General features: G+C 33.8%; 1 protein-coding gene across 7 annotated transcripts in view; it reads right to left on the reverse strand.

Annotated features, from left to right (window-relative positions):
* XRCC4 (X-ray repair cross complementing 4) overlaps nt 1-17771 on the reverse strand; it is a 361931-nt gene that overhangs the window by 225628 nt on the left and 118532 nt on the right. For all 7 annotated transcript variants that reach the window (XM_082624078.1, XM_082624077.1, XM_082624079.1 and 4 more), the window contains exons 5-6: nt 13106-13258; nt 12124-12230 (exon numbers count right to left, since the gene is read on the reverse strand). In XM_082624078.1, coding sequence (XP_082480204.1) covers nt 12124-12230; nt 13106-13258 — 260 coding nt within the window. The remainder of the gene's footprint in view (nt 1-12123; nt 12231-13105; nt 13259-17771) is intronic.

Genomic DNA, 17771 nt, shown 5'->3' on the forward strand with positions numbered 1-17771 from the left:
GCAAAAGAAGCCAGAAGACAATGGAGCGGCATCTTCAAAGTGCTGAAGGAAAATCAACTGTCAACCTAGAAATCCATACCAGCAAAAATTCCTTAAAAAACTGAAGGCTTTCACAAAAACCACAACCAAGAGAATTTGTCAAAATCTGAAGTACACTAAAAGAAATATTAAAGGCAATTCTCTAAGTTGAAGAAAAATAATCTGGAATGAAAACAGAAAGCATAGAAAAGAATAAAGAACAAAGTAAAAGGTAAAGATATGGATAAACATAAATGAATATTAACTTTTCAAAGTTACAATAATAATACTTTATGAGGTCTCGAATATATGACAAATTCAAATACATGTTACAATAATGCAAAATAGTGATGAGGCTAAGTGGTTAAAGTGCCCTAAGTCCTAGCATTATCTAGGAAGTATGAAAGTTAAATTTACACTAGAATGTAATAGGTCAGATATGTATGTTGCCATCTCTAGAGTAATCACTAAGACAAAGATGCAAAACAAAAAAAAAAGACACAAGAATGCATAATTAACAAGTTAATGCACAATTAACAAGGGGGAAGTTTAAATAATAAAAGTAAACAAATAGTGTCTTAGTAGATCTAAATCTAAGTATATAAGTAACTACTTGAACTATAAAGGGAGTAAACAAACCAATTTAAAAGACAAAGATTATCTGGGTAGATTTAAAAAACAACTATATATTGCTAACAAATGACAGATTTTAAATATATGAAAGGTTGAAAAAAATGGAAAAACATGAAAAAGATAAACCATTGTAAACAGCAAGGAAAAGAAAGTTATAGCTATACTATTATCAGACAAAGACAACTTTAAGGAAAGAAACATTACTAGACATAAGGAGAGATATTTCATAATGATAAGAAAAAGTCAATTCACCAGAAAGATAAAACAATTCTAAAATTTCTATCCACCAAATAATAAATAAACAGCATATAGAATAAGTCTATACTTAAAACTATGAATCTATATTTTTTAATGTCCATATGGACATTTGATAGTGTTACTTAATATTTATTTAGCACTTTACCCAAGGCTTTTAAACAAGGACTGAGTATAAATCACCATTCTCCTGCCTTATTTGCTTTGCCATCAAATCATAACACAACTTCCAACAGAGACATGAACATTCTCATTCATCTTAACTGTGCATTAATGTCACCAAGCTATAGCTTTTCTAGTAGAATGTGTGCCCACTCTATTAAGTAAGAAGGAGGCCAAATATTCCATGCTTCCTTTTTTAGGAGGCTTAAATTATTTTATAAAAATGAAGGCATCAAATATACTTGAATTAAAATATGAAATCATACAGAACTCTTAAGATTTTAATAAATTAGTGTTCTATTTACTGAACATGAAGAATTTTAGCATGGGAAGCATTCTCAGAGATGAGCTCTGTGGTTAGATGCCTGTGTTAGAACCTCAACTCCATAACTTATTAGGCTTGTTACATTGGGCAAGTTCTCTAATCTTTCTGTGCCTCAGTTCTCTCAGCTGTGAAATGGTCATAATCACAGTACACACTTTGTAGGATTATTATTAGATGTAAATGAAACAATGCATCTAAGAAACCTAGAAGAGACTCTGGCACCCATTTATAAGGGCTGTGAGTAAAATAACTATGAGTCTGTAGTCGTTGTGGTGGTGGTGATGATGCTACCAGTAATAATGGTAGTGGAACCATAACAGAACAGTAATAGTAATAGAAGTAGATGTAGTAATGGTAGTGGTGGCGGTAGTGGTGATAGTAGTAGTAGTAGGAGTAGTAGTAGTAATGACATGATAGTTATGATAGATAGAAGAACTATTGTGATAGTCTTCATTGACAGTATAAGCATCAATTTCCAGGGGCCACACACTCAAATACTTCCAGAAATCATGCAAGTGATATCAATGAATGAAGTAAGCCAGATCTAAGAGAAGTGTTGAGGACTACAGAAAACAAGGAAACCTATGCCCTGTTTAAATGCATTCAAATTTATTATTTGAAACACTGATATCACCGAGGAAAAACAAAGTATGTGACCTAGATTGTAACAAGGATAACAGTTTACAACCTCTGACTTAGTCCAAGTTATGCATTTAATTTTTTTTAATATGGTTGTTAATATAGCTAGTCACTGTGCTTGAAAGTACCCTAAGTTTTTTTGGTTCTGTCATCCCCCAAGTTATAACCCTTCCCCTCTCCCCACAAAATCCTGAGTGCCAATAGGTATATATTTGCAGCTACTATTTCTCAGCATTCTTGAGCTTTACAAGGCTTGAATTTGGCACTTAGGGTCTCAGTTTGAGTACTTCTTTTGCCTACCCTACTTGTAACTGTTCTCTTTCACTGCATCATGCATTCAGACTCTGCTTAGCAAGCCTGCTGATATCCATCCTTCACACATCCCCAGGCCCTCAGAGTTAAGTTGCAGCAAATATCGTTGTCAATGCTGGTGGGCTGGCAACATTCCAGAACCTCATCACTGGTAACCTTCTCTATCCTTTTGATCTTAAATATGGCTTATAGGTGATATTGATGAAATGGCTAAAGGAACCAGATGTGCTGTCTGTGGTAGAGATCCCTGTCACAATCACAGAGAGACGAGAATCCTACATATTACTGTATAGACATTCAGCTGATTTAGAGATTGCTGATGCATTACACCCCTTTGTCTTAACAGGGGTTTGCAGTTTTACAGCACCAGTGAAAATGTTTAGCTTCATTTTTCTCAGTCAAATTGATAAATGTAGTAAAACAGATTTCTGAAATCTGTTTTACTACAATGAATCCAAAAAACAGTGTAACACCTTTTGCGTTTACTAGGTATTACAATACTCAATTACACCCACAATCATCTACACCCACCCAAAGGTCTCATGACTTACCTTAAGAGCTTCATAAAAACTTGCTAGTAAAATCTGATTTCTTTTTCACAATACTCTAAATCTGTTCTAGAACCACAGAATCAGCCTGAGATGGAAGGTTTCTAAACATTAAGATCAAATAGATCTTACGTGTGTAAAATAGAGATACAATGTGAGTCACATAGAGAATTTTAAAATTCTTATTAGCCTTATTTTAAAAAGTAAAAAAGAAGATGAAGTTAATAGTAATATTATATTTAACTAAATATATCTAAAATATTATTTTAATATATAATTAATATCAAAATTTATTAGACATGTTATATTCTTTTTTCATACTAAATTTTTGAAATCCAATGTGTGGTTTATCCTTACAGCACATTTCAATTTGGACTAGCCACATTTCCACTGTTTGAAAGCTTCAAGTGACTGATGGCTATTTTATTGAACAATGCAGCTCTAGACAAACCTCCAATCCAATGTATTAATAGATGGTGACTTAGCTTCTGTCTGAACATGGCTATTTTCTCTTCTTTTCACCTCAATTTCTCATTTATTCTAAGCTTAAGTTTCCTTTTAATGAGTCTTATTCCATCTTTTCTGGTTTAAACATCGTTTTCCTAGGTCAATGGTTCTGAATCTTTTTTGGAACATGGTTCCTATTGAAAAGATAAAAAGTTTGGGTCCTTGCTTCAGAAAAACGTACATTTCCATTGTTATGAGTTGAATTGTATCCCCTCCCAGAAAGATATTTTAGAGTCCTAATCCCCAGTACCTAAGAATGTGACCTCACTTGGAGATAGAGTATTTAGAGGTAATAAAGTCATGAGCTCATCTGTGTGGGTCCTAATACAATATGATTGGTGTTCTTATTAAAAGAAGAAATTTGGACACAGGTATACATAGAGGGAAGATTATGTGAAGAGACACAGGGAGAAGATGGCTATTGACAAGCCAAGGAGAGAATTTTGGAATAGATCCTTCTCCCTCATGGCCCTCAGAAGGAACCAACCCTGTTGACATCTTGATTTCAGACTTCTAGTCTTCAGAACTTTAAGACAATTTACTTCTATTGTATAAGCTACCTAGTTTGTGGTACTTTGTTACAGCAGCCTTAGCAAACGAATACATGCATACATACATATAATTTTACATATAATTCCAAAGGGCTCAAAGATCTCCCCACTAAACATTCTTTAAGAACCAGAGGTTGGGCTTCCCTGGTGGAGCAGTGGTTAAGAATCCGCCTGCCAATGCAGGGGACATGGGTTCGAGCCCTGGCCCGGGAAGATCCCACATGCTGCAGAGCAACTAAGCCTGTGCACCACAACTACTGAGCCTGAGCTCTAGAGCCTGCAAGCCACAACTACTGAGCCCACATGCCACAACTACTGAAGCCTACGTGCCTAGAGCCTGTGCTCCACAACAAGAGAAGCCACGACAATGACAAGCCCATGCACTGCAACGAAGAGTAGCCCCCGCTCACCACAACTAGAGAAAGCCCGCACACAGCAACAAAGACCCAACACAGCCAAAAATAAATAAATTTATAAAAACGAAACAAAAACAAACAAGAAAAAGAACCAGAGTTTAAGAACTCACTTTGGATTGAACAAATTAAAAAGCATTTATGTAGTGTTTCTGTCACTTATTAACATTAATTATATCAACCAACATTTGTCCTAAGTCCATTCTCAGATCAGGCTTCTTACCACAAGAATGGTAAAATAACATTTTTAAATTATTCTCAGAATTCCTGCAAGTCACTGCATGTTCTAAGGTTTAATATGATTCTCATGGGTTATGCTACACTTTGAGACTATAACCTTATTTACATGATCTTCTGCTCATGTTTAGTACATGTCCTCTTAAAATTGGGACATACAGAAATATGGGAAAATATTTATTTTCTTTAGATACTTCCCTTTTTCTCACCTAATTCATATACGATTCAAAACCATATAAAGCAGAGTTTCTCACTTGGGTTCCACAGAATAATAAAGCCCATTTTTAAAGTTCCTAAGGTCTTATAATTTTGAGATCTGTTTCACAATACATTCTATCTTTCATCATTATGCACATTAACATATTAGAGACTAGGAGAGATTATGCAGGAAAGAAAAAAATTGTTTAAGTTAAATAAGTGACCACATAGTTTTTTCTCACATATGTATTACCCATTGAAACATCATGTAGATGACTACTTATGTCAAGTCGCCATACTCTGTAAAATCCTAGTCATACATACTTGGAGAAAGATGGTATAAATGTAGCCACATAGCAGGCTAACCTCACGTTATTTAGATTCACTGGCCCAACCCAGTTAGCCACTGTTGGCAAGATAGTTACTGCCACCAACAACACTGTTGGATGTGGGTATCACCTTCCACTGATAATTAAGTGAGACCTATTTGGTCCAGGCATAACAGTTTCCAGTCCTCATGGCTGGAAACAGTTCCCAGTCCTCCCAGGTCCTGACAGAACTCCATATCTATCAAGTTCAGGAAACAGAGGATGCGGGAACAGCAACGCGGGTAGCTGGGGCAAGAACTCCACAGACTCCCAATTCTTACCTGAATTTCAGTAATTTTTTTAAGCATAAATACTTCTAATATTGCTGTTTGCTTTTTGCTCATTTCCAGAGCAATGAAGTATATGTTTATTTCTTTTTTGGCAATTTTAGATACATAATTACTTTTGGAGGAGAGATTCTGCCAACCTTCTCATCACCCATAGCCGGAGACAAATATCCTTAACAGAATTTATTTTTGTCTCTCCAAGAACATAAAAAAATGTAGAAATAGTTGCCTAGGAGGTTATATCAAAGTTATATTTTAATAGTGGGGTATAGAGAAGTTATCACAAATTTGCTAAATACCTTTGGTACATTTGAGAGTTCTCAGGTAAATAAAATACTAAGTCAAAATCTAAAGCAATTAGTATACACAGGGAGTGAGGTAAGTCAGACAGAGAAAGACAGATACTGTATGATCTCACTTATATGTGGAATCTAAAAAAGCCGAACTCATAAAAACAGAGTGGAATTATGGTTACTGGGGGCTGGGGGTGGGGAAATTGGGGAGTTGTTGTTTAAGGGTACAAACTTGCAACTAGTAGATCAATAAATCCTGCAGATCTAATGCACAGCAGAGTGATTACAGTCAATAATACTGTATTATAAACTTCAAAGTTGCTAAGAGACTAGATCTTAATTGTTCTCACCACAGAAATGATAAATATGTGATGTAATAGAGGTGTTAGCTAACTCTTCGGTGGTAATCACATTGCATTTATAAATGTACCAAATCAACACATTGTACACCTTACACAATGTTATATGTCAATTATATCTCAATTAAAAAAAATATAAAGAGGGATGACCTCAATAGAAATATGTACATTCTGGAATTTTCTCCACAAGCTTTACATCATAGAGCCTAGCTTGTTTAATCTGATGATATTGACTACCTCTATGGAAAATTTATGTATAAATAGGATCTCTCTTCTCTTTAGAAGAAAAAAATGCTCTCATTATTCTATTGCATCAGTGGCAGTCTCTTTAGTGCTAGCAAAGTCCCAAGGGTTTTTACAATACCTCAAAAAGAAATGTGCAAAAGTGGGCACTCTATTGTTACAGAAGGCAAATATTTTCTCATTCTTTTCTCCTGTGTGGCCAAAAGTAATGTACTTAACATTTCTAGGCCTATGTTTCCTCATCTGAAAAATGATGGGCTTGTACTAGAAGATCTAGAACTATATTAGATCTAGATTTCTCAAATATATGCCATCATTCCTCTGCAAAGTTGCTTATATATAAGAGCCCATGATCGCTAGGAAATACACTCAAATTGCTTTTCCAGTTTTGTGATAGGTTCTACTAAATCAAGCTTTTTTACTCAGAATTTATAAACAAGTGTGCCTATGATAAACAAGCTGGATAATATTAAGGGCAGAGTCTGTGATTCTAAAGCTGAATTCTGAGTAATCTCTTTGGCAGGACATGCTGTTATCCCCTCTGTGAGGAGACATTCAGTGTTCAAAGCAACGAGCTCTTTGATACTTGGAAATTTTGCATTCTGTTCTATTTTTAAAAGCTACTATATCAGTATTCATCAACTGTTTGACATGGCCATTCATTTATATTCAAAAAGGCTATTCTATGATTACCCTTCCTTTCAGGAAGCCCACCAACTAAGAGAAGCCTGAACTACTGATAGCAGTTATACAGGGACCTTCCTGTTGGTTAAGAAGGAGGACTAATTAAATGAATGTGCTAAATCTCGGGCTAATAATTATGCAGAAAAGTGGTAAGAAAGCTTATTTTATCAGTTTTTAGTGGTTGTGCACCTTTATATGAAGCTAAGAAGGCTAAAACATTCTAGAATAAGTATATTTCTTATTTGAACTTTTGGTAAGGCTGATTTAATTGTTCTCTAAATGTTATAAATTTGTCAATTTCTAATAGAAATAACTATAATTTTAAAATACTGGTTATTCATGAAAATAATTTTAAATAATATTAAAAATAATTAATGACATGTTAAAATAAGTTCTCTTGTCGTGGCTAAGTAGGAGCCAATTAACCATATGTTTTCAAAATGCTTCACATAAAGATCCTATTTCTATAAAATAAACCCAATTTTTCCCTAAATATTCACATGCATTTTGAATTCTGTTAAGACTAAGAAATGCTTTGTAATAATTGCCAAAATTCTTAGAACATTCACATACATTTAAAAATTGTTTTCACATAATTCTACTTTTATTGCAGTATCAAAATGGTTATAAAACAATATAAAAATCTGCATAACCCTAAGTTATTTCTTAGGTTAGATCAGCTATTGTTGGGGCAAATGAAAGGCCACTTGCACGCACTGCTGCTTAGTGGCCTTTTGTCACTAAAATGCTATACCAATTACACTTATATCTCTGTATATTTTGGTGAGGTTCTGTTATTCAGTGGACCTAGTTCAACTTGAAGTTTCTCCACAGCGATGGACCTCAGGTATTACCTTGAATTGTAACTAAAGAAACAGAGGATTTCCTGTAGAGAAGGTTGTTTAATAATATCTATAATAACCCAATACGTTTCCATTGAATTAAAAAACAAAAACAACTCTGGAGGCAGGAGGAGTCCAGACTAACCAGGAAAGCCACAAGGAGTTAATACCAACTAGATGAGAATGAAAGTGACCCATCCTCCTTTGTAATCCAGGAATTGAGCTATAAATAGGGAACACAGCAACTAGTTTATCTGTCATAATCTTAATCTGAAACAAAGTGAATATCTATGAACTCTAGGGCTTCAGTATGCAGTCACAGTTTAGAAAATAAAGTCTGTAAAACAACTGCTACCTCTCTAGAAATTCTGGAAATTAAGACATGGAGAAAGCAAATCTTACTAGAGAAAAACATAAAACATAGTCGTGGGGTGCTATCGACTGTGATGTTCAAGTTTTAGAATACTTCAGAGATCTACTTTTAGCTAATAAACTGTTAGTGAATATTTTAAAGGTTTTTCTTAAACCTTTAAATATGGTGTAGTACATATGAACATGATGTCACTTATTGGATTGAACTACTTGTCATTAGTTATTTCCTCAACAATCCTAACGATGAGGGAAATTTAAAAACTTTGGAGGAAGAAAGTAATAAAACAGATTGCTTATTCATAAAAATGTTACCTATCAGTTTCCTACAAACTACAATATCCCTTCCCTACTTCTGGGTATATGCATAAAAATTGTTTAGTGGTTCCACAATATTCATTCAAATCTTTTACTTGAATGAATATTGTGGAACCACTAAACGATTCTGGGCTCACTAAACCTCTTCATTATGCAGGAATGAGGTAATAATGTAAACAACTCATGAGGAAATCTGGTGATTTTAATAATTAATAATGAAAATATATTTTATAATAAAAATTACTATCAAGTTACAGATCTAGCCATTTAAAGAAATGGCTTTCTGAAAGATAAATGTATTAAATCCCATCGATTTGTTTTCCTCTAGTTTTTATTGTACAGAAAACACACATGAACCTGCAGTATCTAAAATAAATTCATGTATTTACTGGTACTCTAAGAAGTTATTGTCAAGACAGCAGAATAGGGAAGAAATTCTCACTGTTGTACCCCAAACACATAGTAGTAATATATAAAATACCAAAAGACTAAACTGTGATTAAAAAAAAAAAAACTCATGGACTAAGAATATATTTTGTCGCCATAAAAGAATAGATTATGGAATATGGTAAATTATGAGGCTGATTTTATTATTTAACATGTATAATGTTTTTCCTCAGATCTACGGAATCTAGTGCTTAATGCAAAATTAAGCATTTTAGATCTAAGATTTACTTTTTTTTTCCTTTAGCAAACCAGTTTCATGAACACTTCTTGCTGAAGCAGAGAGAAAAGAATAGTTAAAACTTCTAATAAAAAATGCTCTTAATTCTTGACATAGAAAACTTGTAAAAAGCAAGTTAAATGCAAAACAAAAAAAATTAGAATCAGAGACCTATGGTCAAATATGTTGTGAACTAGATATGAGTTAAAGAAAAAATTCCATGTAAAATATAGAAAAAATATGCAATGACCTAAACATTTTTGAAGAGAAATTTTGCCAAATTTAAAAGAGTACAATTATAACGTAAAGCTTTGCTTAAAAGAGACAACACATAAAGGACCCCATTCTCATGTACCCATGTTTAACCGTATACTTTCTCTTCAAAAATAATTTTCATCTACATCAAAGTTTCGTGAGATACTCTGAACAGGGAACAAAATCAAAGGCCATTGTGTTTAATAAAAATTCAGAACGTTCAAATTGGAAAGAGTACAGATTCTCTTTCTTTGTGAGCTTTCAATTACATCTGATTATTTTAAAAAAGGATTTCATTTTAAATGGGCCACAAATGTAAACCAAGCATAGCCTCCAAATGAAATTTTACTCTCATGTGCAAAATGAGAGTCTGTGTGTGACTGACCCAATTCAAATCTAATTAGAATCAGATTAATCAATCAACTAATTTAATCAACAACAGAACGTTTCCATGAATGTAATTAGACACTTTCCTGTGTCTTTGTTCATTTATTCTACCTTCTTTCCTGTCATTAGGGGAAGTGCCCATGCTCCTAGCTAAATGAATCCTGCCGTTTGTGCATCTGATCCCATCTTATCTACTTAGAGACAGTATTCTAGCAATTCTTACCTCTGTCTACTGCCTGGACATTTTTTTCTCTCTCTCCTTATGTACTCCCATCAGTATGCAAACAAAGCATTATTTCTCTCATCTAAGAGAAAAAAAAAACCCTCTTGACCTCACTTCCCCCTCGAGCTCTTGACCTGGGTCTTTCCTTTTTTTTTTTTTTTACAGTAAAACTTGTTAAAAACGTTGCTTATATTAGCTATCTCTTCTCCAATTCTCTCTTCTTATTCCTTTTGTGCTTCCTATTCTATTCCCCACCATTCCACTGAAAATGTTTTATTAAGAGCCCCAATAACATTTATATTGCTAAATACAGCAGTCAGTGCTCATCCTCCTCTTCCTTGACCAATTTGCAGCATTCAACTCAGCTGATCACAGTCTCCTCCCTGAAACACTTTGTCGACTTGGCTTTCAGGATCCCACACCTACAATATTTGCTGCTCCCTCAGTCTTCTGCGTTGGTCTCCTCATCTTCCTGACCTCTGCACACTCAAGTGTATTAGGGCTGAGTCCCTGGACCACTGCTCTTTTCAGTCTTCTCAAACTCCCTTCAGATCTCAGCCAGCTCTAAATACCATCTTATTTATCAGCAGGAGCCCTCCCCCAAAGTCCAAATTTGTATATCCATCTCTCTACTCAATATCTCAGAATTAATGTTTCCAAAACTGAGTTCCAGCCCTTCCCCTCGCAGTCTCCCCCACCTTGCTAGGTCAACTGCATCTTTCAATAGTTCATTCCAAAAAGCTTACCATCACCGCTATCTTTCTCTGATGACCCATACCCACTTCATCAGCAAATTCTGCTGCCTCTAAACATTTCTAGAATCTGCCCTTTGTTTACCACCTTCACTGCTTTCACTCTCGTCTAAGGCCCTCTCATCCTTCACTCACTGTTGAACTAGCTTTCTGTCTGTTATATCTTCTGCACTTATCATCCTATATTCTCAACACAACAGATTAATCCTGTTAAAACTTAAGTCAGGGGCTTCCCTGGTGGCGCAGTGGTTGAGAGTCCGCCTGCTGGTGCAGGGGACACGGGTTCGTGCCCCGGTCTGGGAAGATCCCACATGCTGTGGAGCGGCTGGGCCCATGAGCCATGGCCGCTGGGCCTGAGCATCTGGAGCCTGTGCTCCTCAATGGCAGAGGCCACAACAGTGAGAGGCCCGCGTATCGCAAAAAAAAAAAAAAAAAAGAAAGAAACTCAAGTCAGATCATGTCACTTGACTAGTTAAAATTCTGTAACAGTTTCCAGTATCACTCAAATTGAAAACTGAAATCCATACAATGGCCTAGAAGACCTTATACATCATCTGGCCTCTTTGACCTCATCTCCTAATACTCCCTATCTTCATCTTTCCACTTTATGCATACTGCTCTCCATGCTATTGCTCGAACACATCAGGCAAACTCCCACATCAGGGCTTTTGTACTTAACTGCTTTTTCTGCCTGGCACGCTCTTCCCACAGGTAGACTTACACCTTTTCACCGAGGTCTTTTCTGGTGCCTTAGCTAAAATCACAGCCCTCATCCCTATTCCCACCCTGACATTTTTTATCATCCTTCCCTGGTTTATTTTTCTCCTCAGCATTTATCACTAACACACTTTAATTTACTCATCTTGCTATTTCTGTTTCCCTGGCTAGAATTTAAACTCCACGAAAGAGGAAATTTTTGTGTTTTGCTCTCTACTGCATAGAAGAGTTCCTGGTACATATTTGACGTGAAGACATATCTTGCTTATCGCTTATGCATCTTTGTTTAATGAGGAATAGTATACCTTGATGTATATGTGTGTGTGTATGTATATACATGTGCATGCTTGCTTGTTTTGTTGTTGCCAATGAGTTGCTGCATTTTATAATAAATATTAATTTTTAACATTAAGTACTTGTGGTTTTAGACTAAAAACCCTAAAGAATGTGTGTAGAAAAAATTATTTTCATAACATTTTTCTTTAAGGTTTATTATCATAATAAGTAATAAATAATAAGCCCAAGTGAGATGTCCAACAAAGGACATAAATGTATTTACTTTACCTGGACTTAACCCAGAGGGATTAGGTGGGATTTCACTTTCCTCATCAGTACTTTCATCATAGATTGCATCTCTGTCAGTAGTCATTTCAGAACATGTTGGAGTTTCCCTAGAAACAGAGAGAGGTAGACTTATGGTTCATTCCTGGCTAGGTATCAAATTCACCAGTAAGTAATTATAGAAAATATCCCTGGAAAAACATTATAATTAAACAAATATATATTGAAATATATATAATTAGGATGAAAGCACTTTAAAGACTATATGTTAACTCTCTTAAGAACAAGTTTCTCTTTTACCTTATATACATGTGGTTTAGTGCTCACTATAATTAATTCTTGAGTCAGTTTATTATCATTTATTATTTATCTATCAAATCACAATACTATTCTTCTAAATTACTTTCTGTGGGTCACAGAGTAATCAGTACTTTACTGATCTCAAAGCAGTTCTTTCATTTGGTCTCCCCAAAACTCTGAGATGGGTACCTTTATTCTTATTACGAAGATATCCAAGTAAGGCACAGAGAGTTTAAGGATTGTCCAAGTTATACCAGTCATAAGTCACCTATGATTCTTCCTTAAAAATCAAGTACATATTCACACTTAGAGCCACTTGATTCTAAAATTAAGCATTGCTTAGACATCGAGATTACAAATGTGTGCCCAACTCTATGGTTCTGCAGAAGATGAAAGCTTTTAATTAATATATTTCTTAGTGATGCCTAAGAATTAAACTAATATTATTTAGGTAAATCTCATGCCAGTTTTATGATTTAAGTCTAGGTGTGACAGTTGGGCAGGCATGGAGAGATCATGTTGAGAATTCTCCAGTCCACTGCATCTAACAACCAGAGCATCCAACCCCAGACTATCAAATGATCTCATATTACTAAAAAGTTGGCATCTAACTTTCATTAAGTTTGGGAAGAAATTCCACTAAAATGTCTGCATCTGCCATCCCAAAACAGAAAGGTCAAAATACCTTTTATGCTCGATGTTCTTTTCCAGTTCTTGAACTTCATTTAACAATTGATGTAAGCTTCTGATCTTTGCTTTCTTCTCATTCAGCACCAGAATGAACCGTTTATAAAGATCAGTCTCCAAAGCTTCCTTAGCACTCACATATTTTTCAAATCTAAAATATAAATAAACAAATAAATAAATCATGTGTTTTGTTTTAGCATTATTCAATCTAATACTGAAGACAATTTCAAGAAAATTTTTCAAGAAAAATACCATTAAAATCATTTAAACATGTTTTCATTGATTTAAAGTTTTATACAGGTAAACAAATAATTAGAACTTATTGTTCATTAGCGTTTGTAGTTTACATACTGAGAAAAGGATAGAAATTGGAAACTGATAGCAAAAAAGCTTTTAAAACATCTAAACCTCTAAATGTAATAACTTATTCACATCTATGGTTTATTTCCAAAAGCACATATTTGTGGGAGAAATTTCAAACAAGAGTAACTATAGCCTATGTTTCTTGTACTTTGTTAATATTACTATAATAGCAACCATGATCTTGTTTTGTGATTAAGTGATTTACCTAATCTGTTCTCCCCAAATAGATTATGAACTGCTCCACAACAAGAACATGACATACCCAGTTGTATCTTATAACCCAGCAAACACACACACACACACACACACATATTTATCCAACTTGAAATTTCTAAGGAGATTAATGAAACAGCAAATGTGAAACACTATACATTTTAAATTTTAGATATATAAGACAAAACATAAAATTCTCTGTCTATAATTCTTCCTACAATGTTCAAATGAGCTAACAAGAGACTTACTAATTTTAATCTCTCAGATATATATAAAATAAAGAAGGCAAACTAGTAGAGGTTGTATATACTTGATATGTGCATACACACACACCATGAATAAACCTCTATTTTAAAGATTCAAATATAAATTATTTCATGTAATATATTCTTTTAAAAGTAGTTTAGCTCTGCCTGGTTTTCTCTTTACCATACTGTTAATTATACTTGTTGTTTTATACAGGTATTCTAGTATTTTCATTATATATATTATTTAACTATATATATTTTTCAGTGAAATAATTAGAAACAAAAATGTCAAAATTTGATATACATGCCCTTATACTTTCAAGAGACTACCTAGCTAGAAATGCAAAGAATTAGGGCCTCTCATGGGATGAAAGGGAACATATGGCATTATATTTTCTGGGACCAATTACAGCAGTCTTATACCGTAGTCATTGCCAAGGCTGTGAACTCTGTAAGGGCAGAGAGCATGTATGTTTTATTGGCTGCTTTATCCTCTGTGCCTAGCATAGTGTTTGGCATTCAACACATGTTGAATAGCTATTTATCAGATAAATGAATGAAGTGAGCAAGTTAATATGGACATCTTATAAAGAAATGGAAAACCAGTGTTTCTGAATATTATATTTTTCACTCCTTTAATAGCTATTCACTATTGTAACAGTAATATTTTTCATTGTCTTCAAGCTTCTAAAAAATTGTGATATTTAAGTGATGCACATAATGGTACAGCTAAAAGAGTTTAGGCATAGAAAGGAAGAAAATAAATGAAAGAGCGTAGGGATGCTTAATGCTTATATTTTGTAAAGAGGGAATCAATTACATTGCCTAAAAGGCTAATGGACTTAAAAATAAATAAATGTGACCAAAAGATGCATGAAAGTAAAATTAAAATGAAACCTGGGATGCGGTTCAGAGGAGAAAAACAAGACCAGGGGAAGTGCTCAAAATTCCTCATCTTATAGCAGGGAGCAAACAAGTAAATCTTAAATTTCAGAACATTAAGAAGTAGAGTGAATAAGTATATGTAGCAAATCACCAAAAGAATGAAAATAGAAATTCTAAAAATTAATTACTTCCAAGGGTAGGCTAAGGATAGAGGATTTTTAATTTCATACTCATCTGTACTTGCTGAACATTTTATACAGGCTTAACTTTAATTTAAAAAATTGTTTATCCACTTGCAAAAAAAACTGTGATAAATATTAATATAGCAGTACCTCTATCATCAAGCAAAGCTCTCTGAGAAAGAAGTACTCCAAAAGGTGTGGGGAAAAAAATAGAGCCAAAGTTGAGGAGAAGCTGCCAATACTGATGGCTTATTTTCAGCTGGGATGTTACTGCATTTATATTTCAGATGCAAAGTGTTTGTAAACATTATATTCTTACTTTCTTGTACTATTTTCCAATGTAACACAACAACAAATGTTAAATGATAACTAGAACATACACCTGAGTGTACAATAAAATACTTTAAACATATACAAAGGAAAAATCAGTTATAAAAATTTAAAATAAAAATCTTGTATAATTTAATATGTAAAACCATAACAATAGTAACCAATTAGTAATTTATCTGATTTAAAGGCATATTTAATTTCCATATAAATCACTTCAATAATTCTTGATTGAAAGATTAAGTGTACTTATCAACTATCAAGCAAATTTCCAAACCTTTATTAAAATTAACATTTGGTATAACTCATGAATTAAAAATGAAAATAGATATCAAAATGAAATATATCTTTTTTGTCTAAAGAATATTATTTATCTAAATAGATAGTGTCACGGCTACATTGTCAATGGTAACAACATTTCTGTGATAGGAAAGCAAACTCAGTAGAATGCATGGCATTCTGTGAGTTAACCTTGCTTGGTTTTAGCAAAGCTTTAGGATTTTATTACAACCAAACCTCTAATCATTTAACTGAATAACACTTCCTAGACAAAGCTGGGGAGTGGGGGTTGGCTAGGAAATAGTATTATTGTGAATAGTTTCAGGATATGAATTTACTCTTGATTATTAATTATTAACAAATTCAGAGAACTCTATCTTTTTATTTAATATTCAGTAACTAACAGGTACATACCATCCTCCCATCACATTTGTAATGCCATTCCTCCCTTACAGCATTATGATGTTACTATGCCTTCCATATTATTGATACTTGCCTCCTGCCAACCCTCCACCTCAAGAAATGAACAGGTATTAGTAAGTGAGACATACGGGATTCATTGCTAAGTTTAGCAATACTAAAGGAGAACTCACATACAACCAGATCAGACCACAGCTAGTCCAAGGATCATCTACAAAGCAAAGCTCAAACCTGATGAAACCATAAACATCAAACAGGAAAGGCCTAATGATGCTTTATCCTTTTAACAGTGACTGGGACAACAGAACAATAAAGTTTAATTAGCAGCCTAGGACTGAGGTTATCTAGGAACTCAGACCAAAGGATAGTACTTAAAAAAAAAAAAAAAAAAAAACTAAAAGAGTAAAAACTAAATATGGAAAACACTGAATATTCAAAATAAAATATTTCTGGATGGGAAAACAAAGAATTTAAGAATAAGTGTCAAAAAAACAACAAAAATGAGAGCAGAAACAAGGTAATTTCATGGAGAAATAACATCCAAAATAAAAGAGTAAATGATAACCCAAAATAAAACAATATATATGTAAATGTGAACATGTGGTACTTAGAAACAGTGCAGTAATCCTTGTATTTACAGCTCTGATCAAATTTATATCCAGGTCAGGGTTGTGCAGCAAAAGAAAATCTACATAGAGTTCAGAGGACAAAGAATGCTAAAAAGAAACGGAAAAGCAAGCAGTGGTAAAGAGATTTAATAAGCCTTTAAGTACTGAAGAAGATGGTAAACAGCTGTTCCTCATCCTTTCTGATGACAGAACAAGAGGAAATGGCCTTCAGTACACCATGAAGGACTCAGATTACCAATAGATGGAAGGAAGAATTTTCTGCCTGTGACTGTTCTTAAACAATGTAATGGGCTACCAACGGGAGTTGAAGATACCTCTTGAGGTCTTTAAAAATTGGACTAAATTCATCTGGCTATAATGTGATCCTAGCTTGAAGGCAGAGAGATGAAGTAGAAGAGCTTTCAAGGTCTCTTCTATTCTAATGATTCCATGAGCGTCAATCCAATTCAAAATGCTGAAAACTGCCTTCAATTATAGGTTTAATAACTATAACTCAGAGCAAAGCTAGAGAGTTTCTAACTTGATGTCTGAGTGCAAACAAAAGACCTATTCAGTAACGTGGAACTTGAGAGTTGTTATTTGAAACTAAATAGGAAAAACCAGTGAAATAAATATAGCTAATGACCTAAGGATTTACATACAATATTTCTAATGTCTTCTCCTTTATCTAAACTATACAGAATTAAATTAATCCAGTAATGTCACTTGTTTAAAATGGAGCTAAGACTGCAATTATTAAATAGCAAATAAAAGAATAACAGCAAATATATATGTTAAAAGTCTACACGTTAAAGCTCATTCTTTTTACTCTTACTGTAATTCCTCACTCCTTACTCAAACCTTATTTATTCTCCACTGTCATCCCAAATGGAAATAGCTTTAGATTTGGCTCTGATTATAATAATGATACATATTTAAATATAAAAATATATGCAAAAAATACTCCCAAGAAGTAAAGGAAAATTTAATCCACAATTTCAGACACACACTATTATCACTGAATTTTCTCCTTCTAGATACTCTCTATCTAAAGACATATTTTACAAAAAACATGAGATACTCTTCATATTTTTGGAAATTCACATTTCACCTCAACACATCATGAACATTTTCCATGG

The sequence above is a fragment of the Mesoplodon mirus genome (assembly GCF_964341445.2).
Source record: "Mesoplodon mirus genome assembly, chromosome: 5".
Taxonomy (NCBI): domain Eukaryota; kingdom Metazoa; phylum Chordata; class Mammalia; order Artiodactyla; family Ziphiidae; genus Mesoplodon; species Mesoplodon mirus.